Below are 18,484 nucleotides of genomic sequence, written 5' to 3'. Positions count from 1 at the left end.
TTGATAACACACTGATATTTTGGTTGTTGCCAAGCAGTCAAAGACTTTTCAAGCTTCTCATACAGCCCTGCCAACAAGAAGGCAGGAGGTGCCCAAGAAGCTGGGAGGGAACACAGCCAGGACAGCTGACCCAAAGTGGCCATAGAGATACTCCATAGCATGAGACATCATGCTCAGTCTATAACTGGGGGGTGAGCCAGGAGGGGGGCCAGGAGGCAGTTCGACTCAAGAACTAGCTAGCTGAGCATCAGCTCCAGGTGCTGAGCAATTGTGCTGTGCATCACTTGTTTTGTATATTCTTTTATTATTTTTATTACTATTATTCTCTTCCTCTCCTGTCATATTAAACTGTCTCTATCTCAACTCATGAGTCTTACCTTTTTCTTTTCAACTGTCTCACCCATCCCCCTGGGCCAGGGGAGCGAGTGAACGGCTGCATGGTTGTTTTAGCTGCCTGCCAGGTTAAACCATGACAACCGGATTCATATATGCAGCTACGGTCACCTTTTTGTTGGTGGGTTACTCACAATTAACAATATACATTCTTGATATTTTACAGAAACTGCAGATACTAATCTAAAATAGAAGAGCTCTGACAGCCTTCAACATCTCTTTTCTGCCTGTCGTGTTTAAACAAGGAGATGCATACGTTAGAGAAGTAATTAAAAACAAGCAGACTATGAACTGTATCCTGGCTTTTAGTATAATTGCAGTATTGTTCAGTTTAAACCACACAAACTAAAATACAGTTTTTATCATGCTGTTGAAGAACTTCAAGAAATAAATGATCTCACTATTTCCTGAAGTGGATGCCATAATTATTCACAAAAAACACTACCTCAAGAATAGACATACATAGTCCACAATTAAATGGGCATATTTGTGCAATTACTTTGCCTACTTTAACTGTCTTATTCTGGCATGACAACTCCACAAAGATAAATTTAAAAAAAAAAAATTAAGACCTTACAGAACTTCAAATATCAGATCAGGTTTTATTATATTCATTTTGTGGATTAGTAAAATCCATAAGATATCAGGTTCTTATTATGATATTTACTTCATATATTTTGGTCTCTCTTGTTAATAATGGCTTTCAGCCACATATTTCAATGATACGGAGTTTAGGCCAGATGCAAATAGTGATTACTTGTAGTCATCTAGGCATGTTTTATGTACACATACTTTATCTTAAATTTTGGAACTCTTCATGTCCACATTCACTACATAAAAATTAACTTCTTTTTTACAAGCAAAAGTAATGATTTTTGTGTTAGTGATACTCATGAGTTCCCAAAAAGTACTTTGGGCAATCTATTTTGGATTGTGGATTATTCTCCATTTTAACTGCCCATTGTTTAAAAGGTACTCTGTATGACTCATAGTTAATTTACTTTGGTATCTATTTCTGATTAGATGACAAACATTAACAGGGTAATGGCACCTTGGATATACATTTACAATTGTGTATAAATGATCATCCCAACTAAAATTCTTAAAACATTCAGAAAGCATTAGGCACTATATGATTCTAGCCAACCATATAACTCTGTATATGAGAGGCAGTAATCCTTCCTCTGGCAATCCACATATACCCTGAGGATAAGATTCAATTACCCTTATCTTCACAAAAAACATCTCCCCACTTTTTGGTTTTAAGCACTGCAGAAAAAGTTTCCTCATGGCAAATTAAATTGACATTAGCCTAGAAAAGAATTCTTCACTTCTTTAAGAGTTATATTAAAAAAACCAAATAGAAATACTCGTGAGCAATTTGTACACTGAAACAGAAACCTACCTACATCTTTTTCTCTTTAAAAGGGAGAAGTGATAATGAAGAAGAAAATAATATTTTTTTTTAACTTTATTTTTTTCCTAAAAAAAATTGCACATGGGGCAGGAAACTAGGACTACAGCATTTCTGCAAGGAGTTGTTTCTCTTTATGCCCAAATCAAGAACTTTTGACTGATCTCATACTCTATCTTTCATCGTACTGCAGGGGTGCCTAAAAAGATAGCTAATTAATGTAAGTTATGTCATAGCTTGAAAGGCCTATAAAGTGTCTGGAGCTTCTTTTGTTCTTGAGACAACCATTAATAAAAGCATACGGTTTGTGTAGCAGTAATAACATCCGCCTCTAATGTACTTCAGTCTTTTTAGAAAAAAAAAATCAATTTAATAACATCCAGACAATATTGTACACAAGACATTGAATTTGCTGTACTAATGTTCCATGTTGCCAACATCAGCAGGTTCCTAAGCTACAGAGACTTGCCTAGAATTCTGCAGAAAGGTTTGTAACCTTGCCAATAGTGGACATCAAGAAAAAGATGATTTGTCACCAATGCAATGCCACAATGCAGCTACCCATTTTCTTGTGGCCTGTTTTTACAGCATCCACTTGATTTCATGTTTGTCTTTAGGGTAGCTTTCAGACAAAGGAAACAAAAGTGTGTCATGTTTTCATCTTCCTTTGTTAAAGAATGGTAAGGAAAGTATTCTTTCCTGTCCTGTGACACAATCTAAATGTTTGGGGAATTTTACTATACCCAAAGCTCAGACTTTCATTTCATGTACAACAGTTGAAGCCAATAGATTGTTGGTCATCTTTAAACTCACTAAATTGATTTTTATTAAAAAAAATAAAATGCAGAATTATTAAAGCTAAATATTTATTTCACAGATCTCTAATACAAATGAGCGGATTGAAATAAAGGCTTTTACTGACCAAGTGACCAGTAGTCACTAGTAATGGCCAAAGTATTATCTTAACATTTAAGAAAGCACAGCATCATATATTACTAAATGCAGTATAAATATTGATCCTGTATAAGTATGCATTAAAGTCCAACATAGCTAAGGAGTTATCAACTGCTTATTATTGTCTGCAAACATAGTATATTATTATGAAATCAAATCTAAATCCAGCAAATTTTGAGGTGCTAATCTCTGGATTCAATTATAATTCTATAGCATTGTATATAGACAAGAGACCTTCCAGACTGTGAAGTTTTTCATATAAAGCAGATGCAAAAGCAGCTATATATACCTAAAATTCATGGAACTATTTATCTTGTAATTTCAACAGTTCTGTTCAGACCTAGCATTAGCTGTTAGGTCTTTCTGCATCATAATCATTTAGCAGTAGTAATAAAGATGTTATTGCAGTTATTCTTAATATTCACCCTACCTGAAGTCTTAGCACTGACAGAAACCATCTTAAATCTCTGCCCTGTTGTAATGGTTCATAAGCAGAAAGAAAATATTTCTCTCCCATACAAAATGAACTCTCCCCAGAGCCCTCAGTAATAGGAGACAGATGAAGTTCTATTCCCTATTACTTGCCTGGTAAGTGCAAGGCTGCAGAATAATGAATAAGGTAATTGAATGTGGGGGTACTTTTAATTTAGATGAAAAAACAAACAAACAAACAAACAAAAGCATCATGAATGCTAAAGTACATTCATCCTTCATTCTTATCAACAGAGATAAAATTCAGGAGAGATTTCTGGCCTGTGTAGCTGAATTTGATACCAGAAAATTAGGAAATTTTAGGCGAGATTTTGGTTTCCATTTTATGTTACTAAGTAGTGAGGAATTATTGCTTCTGGTTTTGCATATATCTACCACAGCATAATTAGGAAAGCAAATGTTTTTCAGGGTCAAATTACAAACCCAAAGGGAAGGATATAGTTCAATTGATTCAATGATTCTTTTGCTTTCTTTTCCAGATTTTGCATGTGGTACAATATGACCAAGTGAAGAGCTTTCAGGTTAAGTAAGGGAGCAGAACATCCATTTCTGGATGTTGCAAGTCACAACAGCTCACAAAGATGGTATCTTCCTTGACTGCTTTTGAGTGCTACATCAACCCATATGACAAAGAAATACTAGAATTTGTATCCAAACTGAAATTTCACAAAAATATTTGCTTACATACTTCAATTATGTACCTGTTTCCCCTTGATCTCAATGGGATTTTACACTGTGCCCTGCATCATGGTCATAGAAGAAATGCTTTTGGGCTTCTTCAAAACAATGAGGAGATGGCCATTATAGAAGTATAGAACTTGATAGCCACATACAAACGATGGGGAAAAGGAGGAGAGAAAAAGACCCATGCTGCAAAAGATACAGGCACTCGGTCATTTTAGCCAGTGGGGAAAAAGGATCATGAGACTTCACAGAGTTGCTGGTGAGTCACTACGGTTTTAAAGTGTTTCCTCATGCAGTTATACAAAAGGATTTACTATATTATTTTCCTTTACAATGTCACAACATAATGAGAACAGTCTTGCCATATTTAAATTGTCAAAATATGTTAAATATTATTTAAGTAGATACTTTCAGTTCCAAATTTATTACTTTTCAATTAGTGACTAAAAGGGCTTTCAACAGCGAGCGTGGCAGGGTTGAAGCTCTGATAATACCTCTGATCTCTTTGTAATTTCATTTTTAGATGTGCTATAGCATTTTAGGAATATTTACAACGTTAATCTTCCTGGAATTTTCTATGAGTTACTTCCTGAAATTTTCCAATAGCAAGGAAGTAGAATGGTGTTATTTAAGAGGAGACAATTCTCTTCAGGAGAGAACCTGAAGAACTATCTTTTCCTGTAGTCATGTCTATTTGCCTGCCCCTGCCCCACAACAACAATGTCTTTTCATGCTTTTAAATTAGAATAAGCTACCTAGTGAAATATGTAAGTGCAGTATTTTGCTTGGTTTCTAATAGTGCATTTGGATATAACAGTAGAAGCAATGATATATAGCAAAAGCAAGACACACTCTGTTCCAACTGATATCAAAAAGATATTTTGAGAGCTAAAGGCTTTCTCCTGAAATAGGACATCTAAAAAAACCCCAAAAAAACCAAAAAAACCCAAAACATTGCAACTATATCATAGTTGTAATTGTAAACCACCTCTTGGTACTAATGTTTTCAAATATTTGATTTCTGCTACATAGTGAAAACCTGGGCTTTTTTATGACAGTGTAGATGGATTTATTCTTGCAGATTAATTGTTCTCTTTTTGGTACTTCATGTGGCAAAGCTGTCATGAATGAATTACAGGAACTTGAAATTACTGAAAGCAAATTTCATGAATGAGGAAAAACTATGTACATAGCATAAACTCATTTATAATGCGTGAAAATCTAGCTCCTTAAGGTCTAAGATTCCATGTATGGACTCATAAAAAAGGAAATAGACATTAACAACTTAGAGCCTCAGTCATGCAAATAAAACTGAGTGTGTTATAAAAACAGCATCTACTAGATTTACATTTTAAGTAGCAGAAGATATTAAGAAAACATGCGGAAGTGGGGTTTTTTGGTAAGGGAGATAGGGACTCATAAGATAAATGGTAAAAGGAAAGTGTTCCTTCTTTCAAGGATACAGTCCAGAAGATAATTTAAAATAGTCTTTTGATGGTCATAATTCTCTAGCTCATAGACAAAATCAGGCTGATGTCCCCCCAAAAAACTCAATTACTTAATTTAAGCTACTTTGGGGATTTAATTGGAGCCACATTATTCCATTTCAAAATTATTGCAACACAATTTCTATTTAATACATTATCAGAAAGAAGCAGCTTTTTAATCAGTTCTCAAGCAGAATACATCTGCAATAATGTGTAATAAAGTGCTCTTATCCCTGTTTACACAGTATCTTTTTTAAAAAAGACTATCTTTTGCAAAGATATAGATGGCGTGGAAAAGAAAAAGAAAATATTAATTGTTATTTACATGGTGACAGTATGTTTTCACACTCCATTTTTAGAGACTGTCACCAACAAACTGGCAAAGCCTTCACAGTTGTATAAAGAATATGTTCCTTTCTATAAGAGAACAAGATGTTTCTGCTGCAACTAATAATGACATATTTAATATTATCTAACATTAGATAAAACATAACATAAATAGGTACTTTGCTGACAGGGTAATTGAGGTAAACGGTAGCTTAAGAACTTATCTCAATTAGAGGTATTACTTTGTCCATCACTGTCCACCACAGTATAAAAATGGCAGGAAAAATATAAATGATAAGAAAGATGGGAAGGCAATCTATAGATGAACAGAGAACAAAAAACATGAGGGGAAAAAAAAAACCTACTAAGCAGTTTAAAGGTGTGATTTATAAAAATAAAAAATGGCTTTGGAGAGAATAAAAATGGTGTAATGCAAAAGCACGGGATCTTGAAGTGCACCACATGCATAATTCTTAGGCACATTCAGTAATTCTTCCTTGCTAGAACAACAAATCCAACAAAGAATGTTGAAAGCTGTAATGCATTAAAGCATACATATGGAAATTTTTTACATTTTGCATACTGAAGCATTTGAGACTGAAAAGGACAAACTGATTCGATTTTTTTTCTACATATTTTCTAATAAACAATTTAGAAGACTCTATAATACATTAAATATTTTGTAAGAGTTGGGCAGAATATTGTATATTAAGTAATAGCTACCCCCTAAACATCATATTCTTGCTAAACAAGGTAGGATTCTTCATGCTAGGCCTTTGCAGAAGTATACCTAAAGGGAAATCTGTCCTGCTGCTTATTGCAACAGCTGTGCTAAGCATTATCATCTCAGATATAGCTGTTGATTTGCACATGAAAGACATATAGCACATGGTTTTGTGAAAATACTGAGCTGACTGTATCAGAGAATTCTTTCTTTACTGATTTCATATGACAGAGGGAGTTTCCTCATGGTCTCTTCCCATTCTTAAGAGAGGAACCAACTTCATAGTATAAGAAAATACAAGACATCAGAGGCACATCCTTCTGAGAGATTCTGTAAATCTCCTTAGAGATCAGTGTTTGCTAGATAAAGCAAAATGTTCTCCTAAAACATTTGAGGACTTAACAACTTAAATCAGATTATATATAGCATTCGACACTGTCCCGCACGATATCCCTGTCTCTAAATTGGAGAGATGTGGATTTGACGGATGGACCACTCAGTGGATAAGGAACTGGCTTTACGGCCACACTCAAAGAGTTGCGGTCAACGGCTCGATGTCCCAGTGGAGACCAGCAACGAGCGGCGCTCCTCAGGGGTTGGTATTGGGACCAGCGCTGTTTAACGTATTTGCCCGCAACATGGACAGTGGGACTGAGTGCACCTTCAGCAAGTTTGTCAACGACACCAAGCTGTGTGGTGTGGTTGACACACTGGAGGGAAGGGATGCCATCCAGAGGGACCTTGACAGGCTTGAGACATGGGCCTGTGCAAACCACATGAAATTCAACAAGGCCAAGTGCAAGATCCTGCACATGGGTAAGGGCAATCCCAAGCATGGACACCAAGTGTGAATACAAAGAAGGATTTAAGAGATACACTGAAACTGTACTACTACCAGGGATTTATATGAGCACAGACAGCTGATAAAAGACTTAAGCTGTATAATATTAAGGAGTTACACTCATTTACTTAGGAAGAAAAACATAACATATGACCTGTCTGATAAAAAGATTCCATTTTGACTATTTAAATATCTGAAAAACAAGCTAAAGTTCAGGTATGTTACTGCTTCCAGAATTGTTCAGTAATTTCAATAGACAAATTATTTTTTAAAGCCCTAACTTACCAAATGTCTAATCAAGCAACAGAAAAATCAATTAATGCTTTACCCCTGAAGAATCACCCATCTTCAAAAGTAAATACAGAATAAGAAAAGGCAGGAGATATTCTCATGTAACAACAACAAATAATTTCAGTGAAAAGCACTGAAGTAGGGAGACAAAGATCAAAGGTCACGTAGTCTCCTCCAACTTGTAAACAGGTGATCACCACATTTCACAGAGGTACTTCTTGTATGTCACAGAGTAGAAACAAATATTTCTGTTCTATTTCAGATATATTGCCATTGCCAATTGAGATGTGACCCAAAGAAGTACAGTAAATACCAAAATGGACAAATGCTGACATCCAATGGAATTTATTTTGTAATATCTAGTTCTACATCTTAATGCATTAATTAAATATTGAACTTCCTCATTCCTTCCACTACACAGAGCGTAGCATTAATTCACATGAAGAGTGTTACAGGGCTCCTCAGAATATGCGCAAATACCAATGCATCCTTGCATTCTTTTAAAGATGACAAACTTCCTGGCATGTCCTGATAAATTCACAAAAAGTACAAACTTTCTTCTTTTAGAGAATGAAGTTACATGAAAGGAGTGAGCAAGGTATCTGAAGAGAAAAATAGATCTTCAGATTGCAGTTAGTTATTACTCTACATTCTCTGAATAAAAAACTCTTAACCAACAAAAAGTAGAATAGTAGAATAATATTTTTACTACACCAAATGACAGTAATTGACATAACATTTTCAGAAGATCAGGAAAAAAAAAATTCACAATTTTCGCATTTTCTCTTGCTTACTGATTGTTAATAGATAAGTTTTAGTTCAGCTAAACAAAAAAAGACACAACAGAAAACAAATGTAATTTCATAAATGAGAGAAATGTGACTAAAAACTACAAATCAAAACTATTGCTTTTTTCCCAAAGAATACTGAAACCCCACACACACACTCATATTTATTACTTGCTCAAAATGCACTTTGAAGACTGAGTTTGTTGCTTCCACAAGCATATAACATAGCAGGTATCTCAAACCACAAAAACTTCCTAAAATAGTCCCAAAACTTGCGTTAGCAGAAGATAAAGAGTGTAGAAGGAAATTATTTCACATGCAAACATGGGGCCTACTGGAGCTTTCTCATCAGAAAAATTCAAGGCATTTCTGCACTACTGTATAACATCCATGTGATATATAACAAGGTAATTTAATTCTGCGCAAATTTCTTTATACAGATCAATAAACCAAATACATTTTCAATAAAAGCTCACCAATTGCCAACTCTACCCCTCAGTCTGCCCGATAAAGAAATTAAAAATACCAAGTACTACATCTGCTCCTTCTCCAGTCATAGTAAACTGTTCACTGTCCACTGTACATATCCCTCTTTAGCTTCAAAAAACATTGAATTATTAATGACTATTTTGGGAGATAGAAAAGTTTTTTTAAGTTTAATGATGTCTCACAGGGAATGCATTATATAACAGTAAAAAATGTACCCTGGAGGAAAATATTTCCTTAATATCTTATTATCCTAAGTTCATTACTCCAGTAAAAGGCAATCTCTATCCTTGAGTGATATCACATAAGCATCACTTTTGCTATCAGTAAAGTGTCCAGTTACCCAAAATAATTTTTAGATCATAAGAAAGATTGTCACTGATTTTTCAATGGGCATACACTTTGTATTGGATATGCAGCTTTGGTTTTTCCATCAAATAAAGGCGATAACATACTTACTTTTCTGTCTGGCCAATTATATTTTGCAAATATTGTATCATACGTGTCCACAGCTCCATCAGTAATCAACATTATGGCTTGGCTGCAAATACTTCCTTGTCCTGTGTGATTGAACTGTGAAAGGAAACCATTTAGTTACAGCACATTCCCGTGAGGTGAAGATAGATAGGACTGCACTGGATAAACATGGATCTTGTCAAATCTCTAGCATGCTTAGAAGTAGGTGAAAAAGTCTCACATTGAAAACATTTTATCACAGATATTATGTTCTTATTGAATTATAACTTCAATTGTGTAACAGAATCAGGATTCATTAGATATCCCCATTTTATCAGCTTGAAAAATAAGAAAGATACATAAATATAGCACTTCTCCAAATTAAAAATGTATTCCTCTGCTTTAGACAGATGACATGTATTGATGAATCTACATAGGGTTTGCTTTGATTTAAATATAATTTTAAAAGAACAAGCTACACAAAAAGAAGTAATTAATGACAATTTTACTGGAAAGTACAGAAGATACACCACTCACAGAGACATATGACTATTCATATGGCATTCATATTCACTCAGGATTACATTCCACATGTTATTTTTCATAAAATGTTTATCTGGCAGAACCAAGTTAATATTTATATATTCTCAGATTCTCCTATTACTTAAAATGAATACATATAAGTAATTCAAGCTGCTGAACAGCAGTACTTGAGCACAGGTACTTAGACAGTAATCAGCATGTCCTTTGGAGTATGCAAAGAAAGCTTCAGCATCCCACAAATGGGATTTTCTCCTGGTCAAAGAGCAAGTAAATTGGACTGAGTCATAATATAAGCTTTGAACTCTTGATTCTGGAGTTGGTGCCTTAATTTTAAATCCATGTGTTTCCACTTGCTCTTATTGCAGAATAGATTCTTATTTGTCTGTGTATTATTTTATATATTCAACGAACTTAGGTGAAATAGTCAATTTTAGCAAAAAAAAAAGCAAAGTTGGAAAATTATTTGATTTTTAATTACTCTGTACGAACACTAAAAATATCTGTGAAAAGAGCAATAAAGTGGGGCATTACACACAACTCTTTATAGATTGGGCTAATGTTTGAATACATGCTAATGAATGAAAAATCTCCTTTTGTTCTCTTCCTATGTAGTTTTCAGGTACGTTACCAACTTTCAGATCAGACAAGGCCTCATCCTACCACCTTTCTTTTGGCACTGAGAAAGCCAAGGAATAACCGTCTTGTCCCACCTCACCAGTCTATCTGTTATGAATACTGCCCAATAAAGGGTAGTCCCACCTGAGAAGTAGTGTTTAAATTTAAAGGTGAATTACCTTGCAGGGACTCTGACTGCTTCTGGATTCCACAAAATTTATTTGGCTTATTCTAGTTTGATTTGGACTAGTAACTCCTCTGTCTTTAACCTTCCTGCAGAATACTTGCCCTTACATATTCGCTGTTCTTCCCAAAATTCTAAAATCATTTTTTCTAGAAAAAGTTCTTAACTTATAAAAATGTGACCTTTGTAGACATGCCTGCAGCGGGAAAGGGAGTGAATGGTGGGTTCCAGCAGTAAGCTGTCCTCTTCTCTTCTGCCTTCACATTTCTATATCTGAGTAATCACATCCATAAATATCATTCAACAATCATTTTTATCACCTGCAGCTCTCCTCCAGATCTGTTTCCTTTTGATCGAACAGGAACCTCAGTGAACAGTAATAGAGTTATTTAAAGGGAAACTAATGTGGGTTTTCAGAGTTAGCTATATTCTGGCCACTGCCTGTGTGAAAACTCCTATCTGTGATACCTTTAAGGCAATCAATCCTTAAAATTCTTCAGTCATGACAGTTTTTCCAGTCCTAGCCAGAACCAGAATTAAAGTGGGATTCCTTCATTAGTATGACCTTCGATCCAATATTTTCCTCATAAAGTTATTTGTAAAGGGATATATTCTTCACATGGACAACATCTTTTGAAAGACAAGGTACGTTAAAAGGGAAATTAACAAATGGGGAATGCCTTCATATATTTATTTTAAAACATCACTCTGCATGCATCTGTATTATTCTATGTAGTTATCTGTTCGAATATTTTGAAGAATGAGATTAAATTCAAATCCTTTGATGAGTAATATCTTCTCATATTTGTCTAGAACTTTAATTTTATTGAATAGCAAGAGTGATGAAAGTGTTTTCCATAATAATAACAATGACAAGGGCCTTATGATGAACTACAATTAACTCAGTGATTCATCAGTTAGCAGCAAAAATTTCAATGCATTCTGACATTTACAGCATTTGGTTGTGATTAACAGTCTTTGAAATGTCACAGAATTTTATTTAATTGGCTATGATTTTTTTAAAGGTAATCACTGCAAAGATTGCATTTGTCACCAAAAGAGATAATTGCAGTTGTCACATGACATAGTAGGTGCCTAACTACTGTACCAAGCACTTTCATATTCTTACACTGTATAATGAACACTGCATAAATTGATGATTGGAAAGAATTTAGAAGTGGATTTTTAAACATGCTTCTCAAAGACATCAGCATCAACCATCTTCAAGCCTTAATAACCTAGGCAAATACTGAAAGGTAATTGCAAGGCAAAATTAACTGAATTTAATTAGCGTAACCCCTGAACCATTCTAAAATCCAGCCAGAATCTTAATAGATTATTTGTATAAAACAAAGCTTTTTCTTTTTTTCTTTTCTTTCCTTTTTTTTTTTTTTTGGGGGGGGGGGGGGGGGGGGGGGGAGGTGTGTGTCCTTTTTTTTTTTTTTTCTTTTTTTTTCCTTCTCTTTTTTTTTAAATGTAGATGAGACATCCTTAGCTAACTTATAATTCACAAGAATAGACTTCTGGCACATAAAGGTCACATCCTGTAGACAATGTGGAAAATGGTTAGCTGTACTCTTTTAAGGAGAGATTAAATAGCTTTTTCTCTGGTCTAGGCTGCTTAATAGAAGCTCCTAGAGACTTTACTGATATGCCTGTATACAACGGAAAAGATTTTTATGCTATCAGTTCTGGAAGTATATATGCAAGAAGGCTTGAAGCTATTATACTCCCTTTATACTATAAATAGAAACAGTTATTACTCCACCTTGAATAGATTTGAACATACATGTAGCATGATCCATCATGACCTCACAGATCAAGACTCTCAGTCATCATAGGTCCAATTGAGTATATGGGATGTCAGTTCCCTTTATTCTCAAAACTACCTGTTTATCTAATGAGATTTTTATACTACATTTATCATTATAACTTCAGTTGCCTCACAGATTTTATAACAAAATAAAAACATCTCATCTCAGGTCTTCTTGATCACTGTCTGTAACGTTGTGGGGTTTTTTTCAGTTTACACAGATTTGAAAGACTAGTATAGAACATCTCTTGTACTAAGGCTGGTTGCTATTTAACTGCTGCGTATCTGTTTCCTAAGACTACATTCAGTGCCCATAATGGGATTCTTAATAAAGCCTCTACAAAAAACCTAGAGTGTTCTTTACTTCATGCAGCTTTTCCCATTGTCATTTTTGGCATTCACCACATGAAGGAATTAGCTCCACGCTGTCTGGGTGAACACATGGAAGAACATCCTTATCTTTTCATCTTAGGATTTTATGCCTGGGAAAGAACTGATCAATATTGTGCTTCAAGATGAATACAGAGCAATTGGAACTATTAGTTAATCTATGATCCTACACTGTAAAGGCAGGCACACTTGTCAAGTCAAACCCTTTGGCAAACATTTTGTTTTGAGGTCTCATTTGCAATCATCCTTCAATCAAAAGACACTTTGCTATTTATTTTAGATGAGATTTTCTCTTTCCAGCAGACTAACAGATTTTAATTTTTTTTTCCCCAAAAAGAAATTACTATACTTAAGGAAAAACTTTAAAACATTTTAATGAATATAAGCTCAGGGAAAAAGGGAAAATAAGAAGGAGGTGGAAAAGGACCAGAGCAGTGGGAGGTGGGGGAGAAGAAACTCTTTTCAGAGTTATACTTTGACTAGTAAAGAAGGGTGAATTGATTTCTAATGAATGTATCCCAGTCAACACTCCAAGGCATTGTTCAAATGGGAAACGACAAAGCAAACTAGTTCTGGATCTGAACTATCAAGCAGCAAAATAGGGGTTCTAAATTGACAGCCCTAGACTTAGGCTTTTCTGTAATACACACTAATAGCAGTTATTTGGAGCCTATAGACAGAGTTTACAAATTTCTTGGAAACAGGCTGTCATGGAAGGATGTCAGGCTAGTTTGGCTCACTAAGAAGTGATACCCTGAATATGTTACAGAGGTTCAAGCAGTATGAACAAGGCATTGATTTGTTTATTTTTAAAAGTTTGTCTCTAATCATTGCAAATTTCTTTTTATCTTTAAAGCTAGTGTATATACACACACACAACCTCCCCCCCCCCCCCCCCCCCCCATATTTACTTTTCTGGATATGAAGTGTGATTCTTTCAAGGACAAGCTGTTCTTAGAAAGAAACACGTAGTGGATTTACTTGGAAGTACCCACCACTAAGATTAACATTATACAATATTAACTACCATCAGCTGGACTGCCACCATGATAACCATATCAGAAGAGATTAATTGTTATCTGTAGACAAACTAGAATGCCTAAATACACAAGGAACTACATTCTCATCATAACATCATCAGGCATTTAGTAGAAGCAACTGATCATCTAAAAAACATAGTCCATACATTTCAACCCCAAAATTTGAGCATCAAATCACTCTCTTGTGTTTGAATTGCACTGCAATCTCCCCCTTTTGTTGTTTTTAAAAGCCTTTAAGTAATCTTGTTTGAAAAATTCAAAGCAACAGAAGATCTTGCACAATCTATTTTAAAGGTTACTTAATGATTAAAATCCACATGATTTTAATTCACCTGTCAGGAATTTGATGTTGCTCTGCCTTTCTAGATGATACCTCTCTCTTCACTAAAAAAAAAAAAAAATTAAAAAAAAATAATCTTCTGCTACACATAGGGGTTCTAAATCAGGATCAACTCACTTCTTAATTTGTTTAGATTATTAAACAGAATACTTGCTTGTAATGAGTTATTAAAAAAGAAAAAAAAAGGTGAATGTTCTCCGTTACAGAAATCCTATATCTAAACTGGTATTAACACAAGTTGTAAGCAATGGCCTTAGTCCTACCACACTACCTAGGGTTTTCATTCATAATATCATGAGAAATATTTGATGGTGAATTTTATTTTCATTCGTTTGCTCCCTTGTACTAATTCTCTTTCATTACTACTACTGTTCACATTTCTCCTTTCTTTCCTTGCTTTTTCCAATATACATTCCCAAGAAAGTATACAGTTAGCTGAATCAAAAATATTGCTAAATTTGGTCTTTGCTGGAATATGTAGCATGACAATATATTTTACCTTTGCCAGAAATGATTAAAAAATTTCTCTGAAATACACTACATAAAATCATTTCATGACAACCACTGAGACTGATGTGCACCTTGTGAGGAAAAGTATTTCAGGCAAAGACAATGGGTCTGATTTTAATTAAAATATCCTTTGAAGGACAATTTCTTGGACAAATAAGAACTCTACACTGATATTGTGTGGAGTTTGGGAGGAAATTAGATGCCCTGCACTAGATTATCTCCATGATCCTGATCATCTTCTAGAACTTATAATGCTTATAGGCATTATTCACAGGAACGTTATCAGAAAGTTGGCTTCATGTTTTTGGCAGATAAATAGTTAAAAGAATATTAATAACTCTGAGCTGGCTAAACAAAGCTTTACATTTCTCCCTCTACCTTAGAATAAGTAGAAAAGTGTTCAAATAACTTCTTTTATATAAGCTATGAGATACTAATTGTCATGTCAGAAGTCACACCAATGAACAACTATTTCGTGACTCTAATAACACTGTGTATTCTCAAAGTGTTTACGAAAATACAAGTCCTGTTATTCCTAAAACGTTAGCCCTTCTGAAGAAGAAAAAAAAAAAAAAACTAAACTGTGAAATTTGTCGGTTACCCTGGTATTTTTTAACAACTAGAACAGCTACTGAAATAAACCTTATTTAATGTACACGTGTATGCACAGGTGTACACTGTATATATGGACACAAAATACATGCATATAAAATGTATACATGAAAAATATAAATTTGTTTATAGCTTTTATCACATACAGATTGTATAGAATTCTTGTTCTAGAGATAATATTTTAGTATCATCACATTTTTGAGTGAGTTCTAATTTTCTATCTTAAAATTGACAGTAATTGCTAAATAGCAAGAAAGGTGTCAGCAGCATAAATCTGAAAAGCATTAACTTACTTCATTGAGCATGTTGAAAGCTTCATTTAAAGCAATGTCCAGCATTCCAATTCCTTTTGCAAAAAGTTTGTCAAGGTGTTCCCTGAAATGCTGAAACATGAACAAGAAGGTTTTGTTTGTCAGTATATTGTTACAACATACATGTTGACATAAATGATTAACGATTTCTGGATTCTTCTTTAGACCTACTTCTTAAGCAAAAATTACTAGATACACTAATTCACAAACCAAGGTAATTCCTGGTTTATCCTTTTGACACAGTAAACTAAGCATGTGTTAGAACAATATTAATGTGAAGGTATGACAAGATATGTTTGTGGCTAGTTATTCAATCAAAATGTTTTCCTTTGTTTTTATTGTTTGGGTTTCTATTTTGGGATATCCATATCTTCTTTTAACTTCATATAGTAATTTTTATATTATTTCTGACTATTCAGCTTCTAGGTTTTTGGTATCTGCTACGTAATAAAAATAATTCTTTCTGAAATTTAGCTTTGAGATCCTATTTTTTGTTATGATCCCTCCCTAAAAGATAGTAGAGCCTAAACATCAGGCCATTGCAGTTGAAATGCAGTTTATCAATGTCAATATAACATTTAGATTGATAAAGAACTACTCTACACAAGACGACAAACAGAGCTAACCACTTGCTAGCTATATGTGGCTGTCTTCAGTATTATGTTGCATAGTCACATTTAAACCCAATTTTTGCAGTTTTCAATGGCTCATCAATTAGACACTGCCACACTTGCTGACCATGAGCATGGGTAAAATTTTATCTTAGAGGTTGACAGGTCAGAATTCATCCTATATTTTTCTCTTTCTAAACATATGTTATTTCTTCAGATATGTCAGCAGTTTGACAAATTTCACAAATTTTCCACTCAACACAAAAAAATAGGTTTACTGTATAATATATATATATAATTTGTAATTTTTTTAGGGAAAACATAAGCTATGAAGTACTAAGTATCACGTTTTCAAAACAATGTTAGCAATACTTTCCAAAACTAAAATGTTCAGGGGAGAAACAAATTCTCTTAGGTTTATAAGGAACAATATATCATTAAAAACAATATCATGAACCATAAAAGGACACTGTATGCAACAAACAAGTACTTCTCTCCTCTGACTTTCCATGATGGAAACTTTTTTTTTTAATTTCACAAAATAAAAAGATATTACAGCAGTATATTGGAAGGCAGAGAACTTCCTATTTCATTATTAAATTTCAGTAAGTTGAAACAGGAATATTTACATCTTAGCCTCTAGGCATTTCTGAAGCTACAAAAAAAGAGCTGCTTTTTCAAAACAATTACTTCACAATGACCTAGTAAATGTGGTTCATCACAGCTCAATCCTTTGAACAACCAAAAGGCACAGTCGTCTTCATCTAAATAAGCATTGATAGCATAAACACCCCTATGGCTACACTACAAAGTGGGTTTTTTTTTTTTTTTTTTGCCTGACTTAAACATGGCTCACTTAAGTAAATACAAGTCAGTATCTTCATAGTACTAGTAATTACTGCTTTAAATAAATTTTGAAATATAATAATTTGTAAGAAGAAAATGAAGACTTGTGGGAAATAGCAGGGGAGGCAATGCTTTTGTGAAGCATTATTGCAGTCTCCACAACTTGATAAAAAAATTCATCTCTACAGGTTAGTAAGAGGAAATATTTTATTTGTCAGTCCATTGGTCTTAAAGCATTATTATAGGCAAGAAAACCAAATCAAACTAATTAGCTTTGTAGAAGAATTAAAACACTACTGTCCCTTGAATTGTGCCTTTCATATTTTTTTACAAGTAATAATGAAAATAAGAATGAATACAAAATATCCAGATATTCAGTAAGTGCATCAACCTCTTGTTATTCTGTATCCAACTTGTCATTTCAAAATATCTCTGAAATTTTGGTCCAAATTTATCAAAAGCCATATTGGCATATTCTTGACTTGCAACTAATGTGGGCTGGAAATTGAGAGCAGCAAAGACAGCAGTTTCCCAGACAAGGGCTACTTCATCTGTCAGCAGCACAACATTGTGTGTTTTCCACTGCTATTTCAAAACACAATAACTGACCAATGGTCAGATTCAGAGAGTACTCACTTCAGTACTCGGGGTGACTTTAATAATCTGGTCATTAGTCCATATACAAAAGGATTAACTACGGCACAGGACTGTTACAGTCATTAAAGCTTTTCAGAAACTCAGAAAATACAACCTTTTTTCATGAAATATGTAAAGTTCATATGAATTTAAAATTGTTCACTGGAATTCTTCAAAAACTAAAATTTATGTTTATAAAAATCTCCAGGAAACACCTTAGCAAAACCAGTTTTACATATAGCTGATATTTTTAAACAAAATGTGTTGTTAACAGTTAAAAAATATATGGAAAACAAGCAGTTTACTATTGTTTCATCAATGTCAAAACCAATTTCATAACATCAAAGTTTTGTGTTGACCAGACGTTTTCAAGCTCCTGAAGCAGCCCTATGCTCACAGCCTGTCTCTCCCAGATACATGGAACTCAGGTTAGTTTACAGTTACCACAGATGCTTCCCCCAGTAACACAGGAATTCATCTCAAAACAGAGGAGTTCTCTGAAAATTGATAAAACCAATTTTTTGTATTGGAAATAAGTTTCTATCTAATCTTACCTTTTTATAAATCAGGTATGTTAAAAATATTTATTGTAAATCATATTTCTCTTCGAATACATTACTGCTTCATAATTAAACTAGAATTATTTTGGTATTAAAAAAACCTACAATAATTTATAAAATCTGAATGTTTCAGAGA

At 34.0% G+C, this 18,484-nt stretch overlaps 1 protein-coding gene across 4 annotated transcripts in view; it reads right to left on the bottom strand.

The window, feature by feature from the left end:
- CACNA2D3 (calcium voltage-gated channel auxiliary subunit alpha2delta 3) overlaps nucleotides 1–18,484 on the bottom strand; it is a 463,402-nt gene that overhangs the window by 221,899 nt on the left and 223,019 nt on the right. For all 4 annotated transcript variants that reach the window (XR_012837017.1, XM_075761986.1, XM_075761987.1 and 1 more), the window contains 2 exons: nucleotides 15,678–15,767; nucleotides 9,341–9,454 (listed from right to left, as the gene is read on the bottom strand). Coding sequence is in view for 3 of the 4 variants with exons in the window: in XM_075761986.1 (XP_075618101.1) it covers nucleotides 9,341–9,454; nucleotides 15,678–15,767 (204 nt within the window). In the remaining variant the exon portion in view is untranslated. The remainder of the gene's footprint in view (nucleotides 1–9,340; nucleotides 9,455–15,677; nucleotides 15,768–18,484) is intronic.

The sequence above is a fragment of the Balearica regulorum genome, chromosome 10, assembly GCF_011004875.1.
Source record: "Balearica regulorum gibbericeps isolate bBalReg1 chromosome 10, bBalReg1.pri, whole genome shotgun sequence".
NCBI lineage: Eukaryota > Metazoa > Chordata > Aves > Gruiformes > Gruidae > Balearica > Balearica regulorum.
This window is presented reverse-complemented; position numbering and strand designations above follow the sequence as displayed.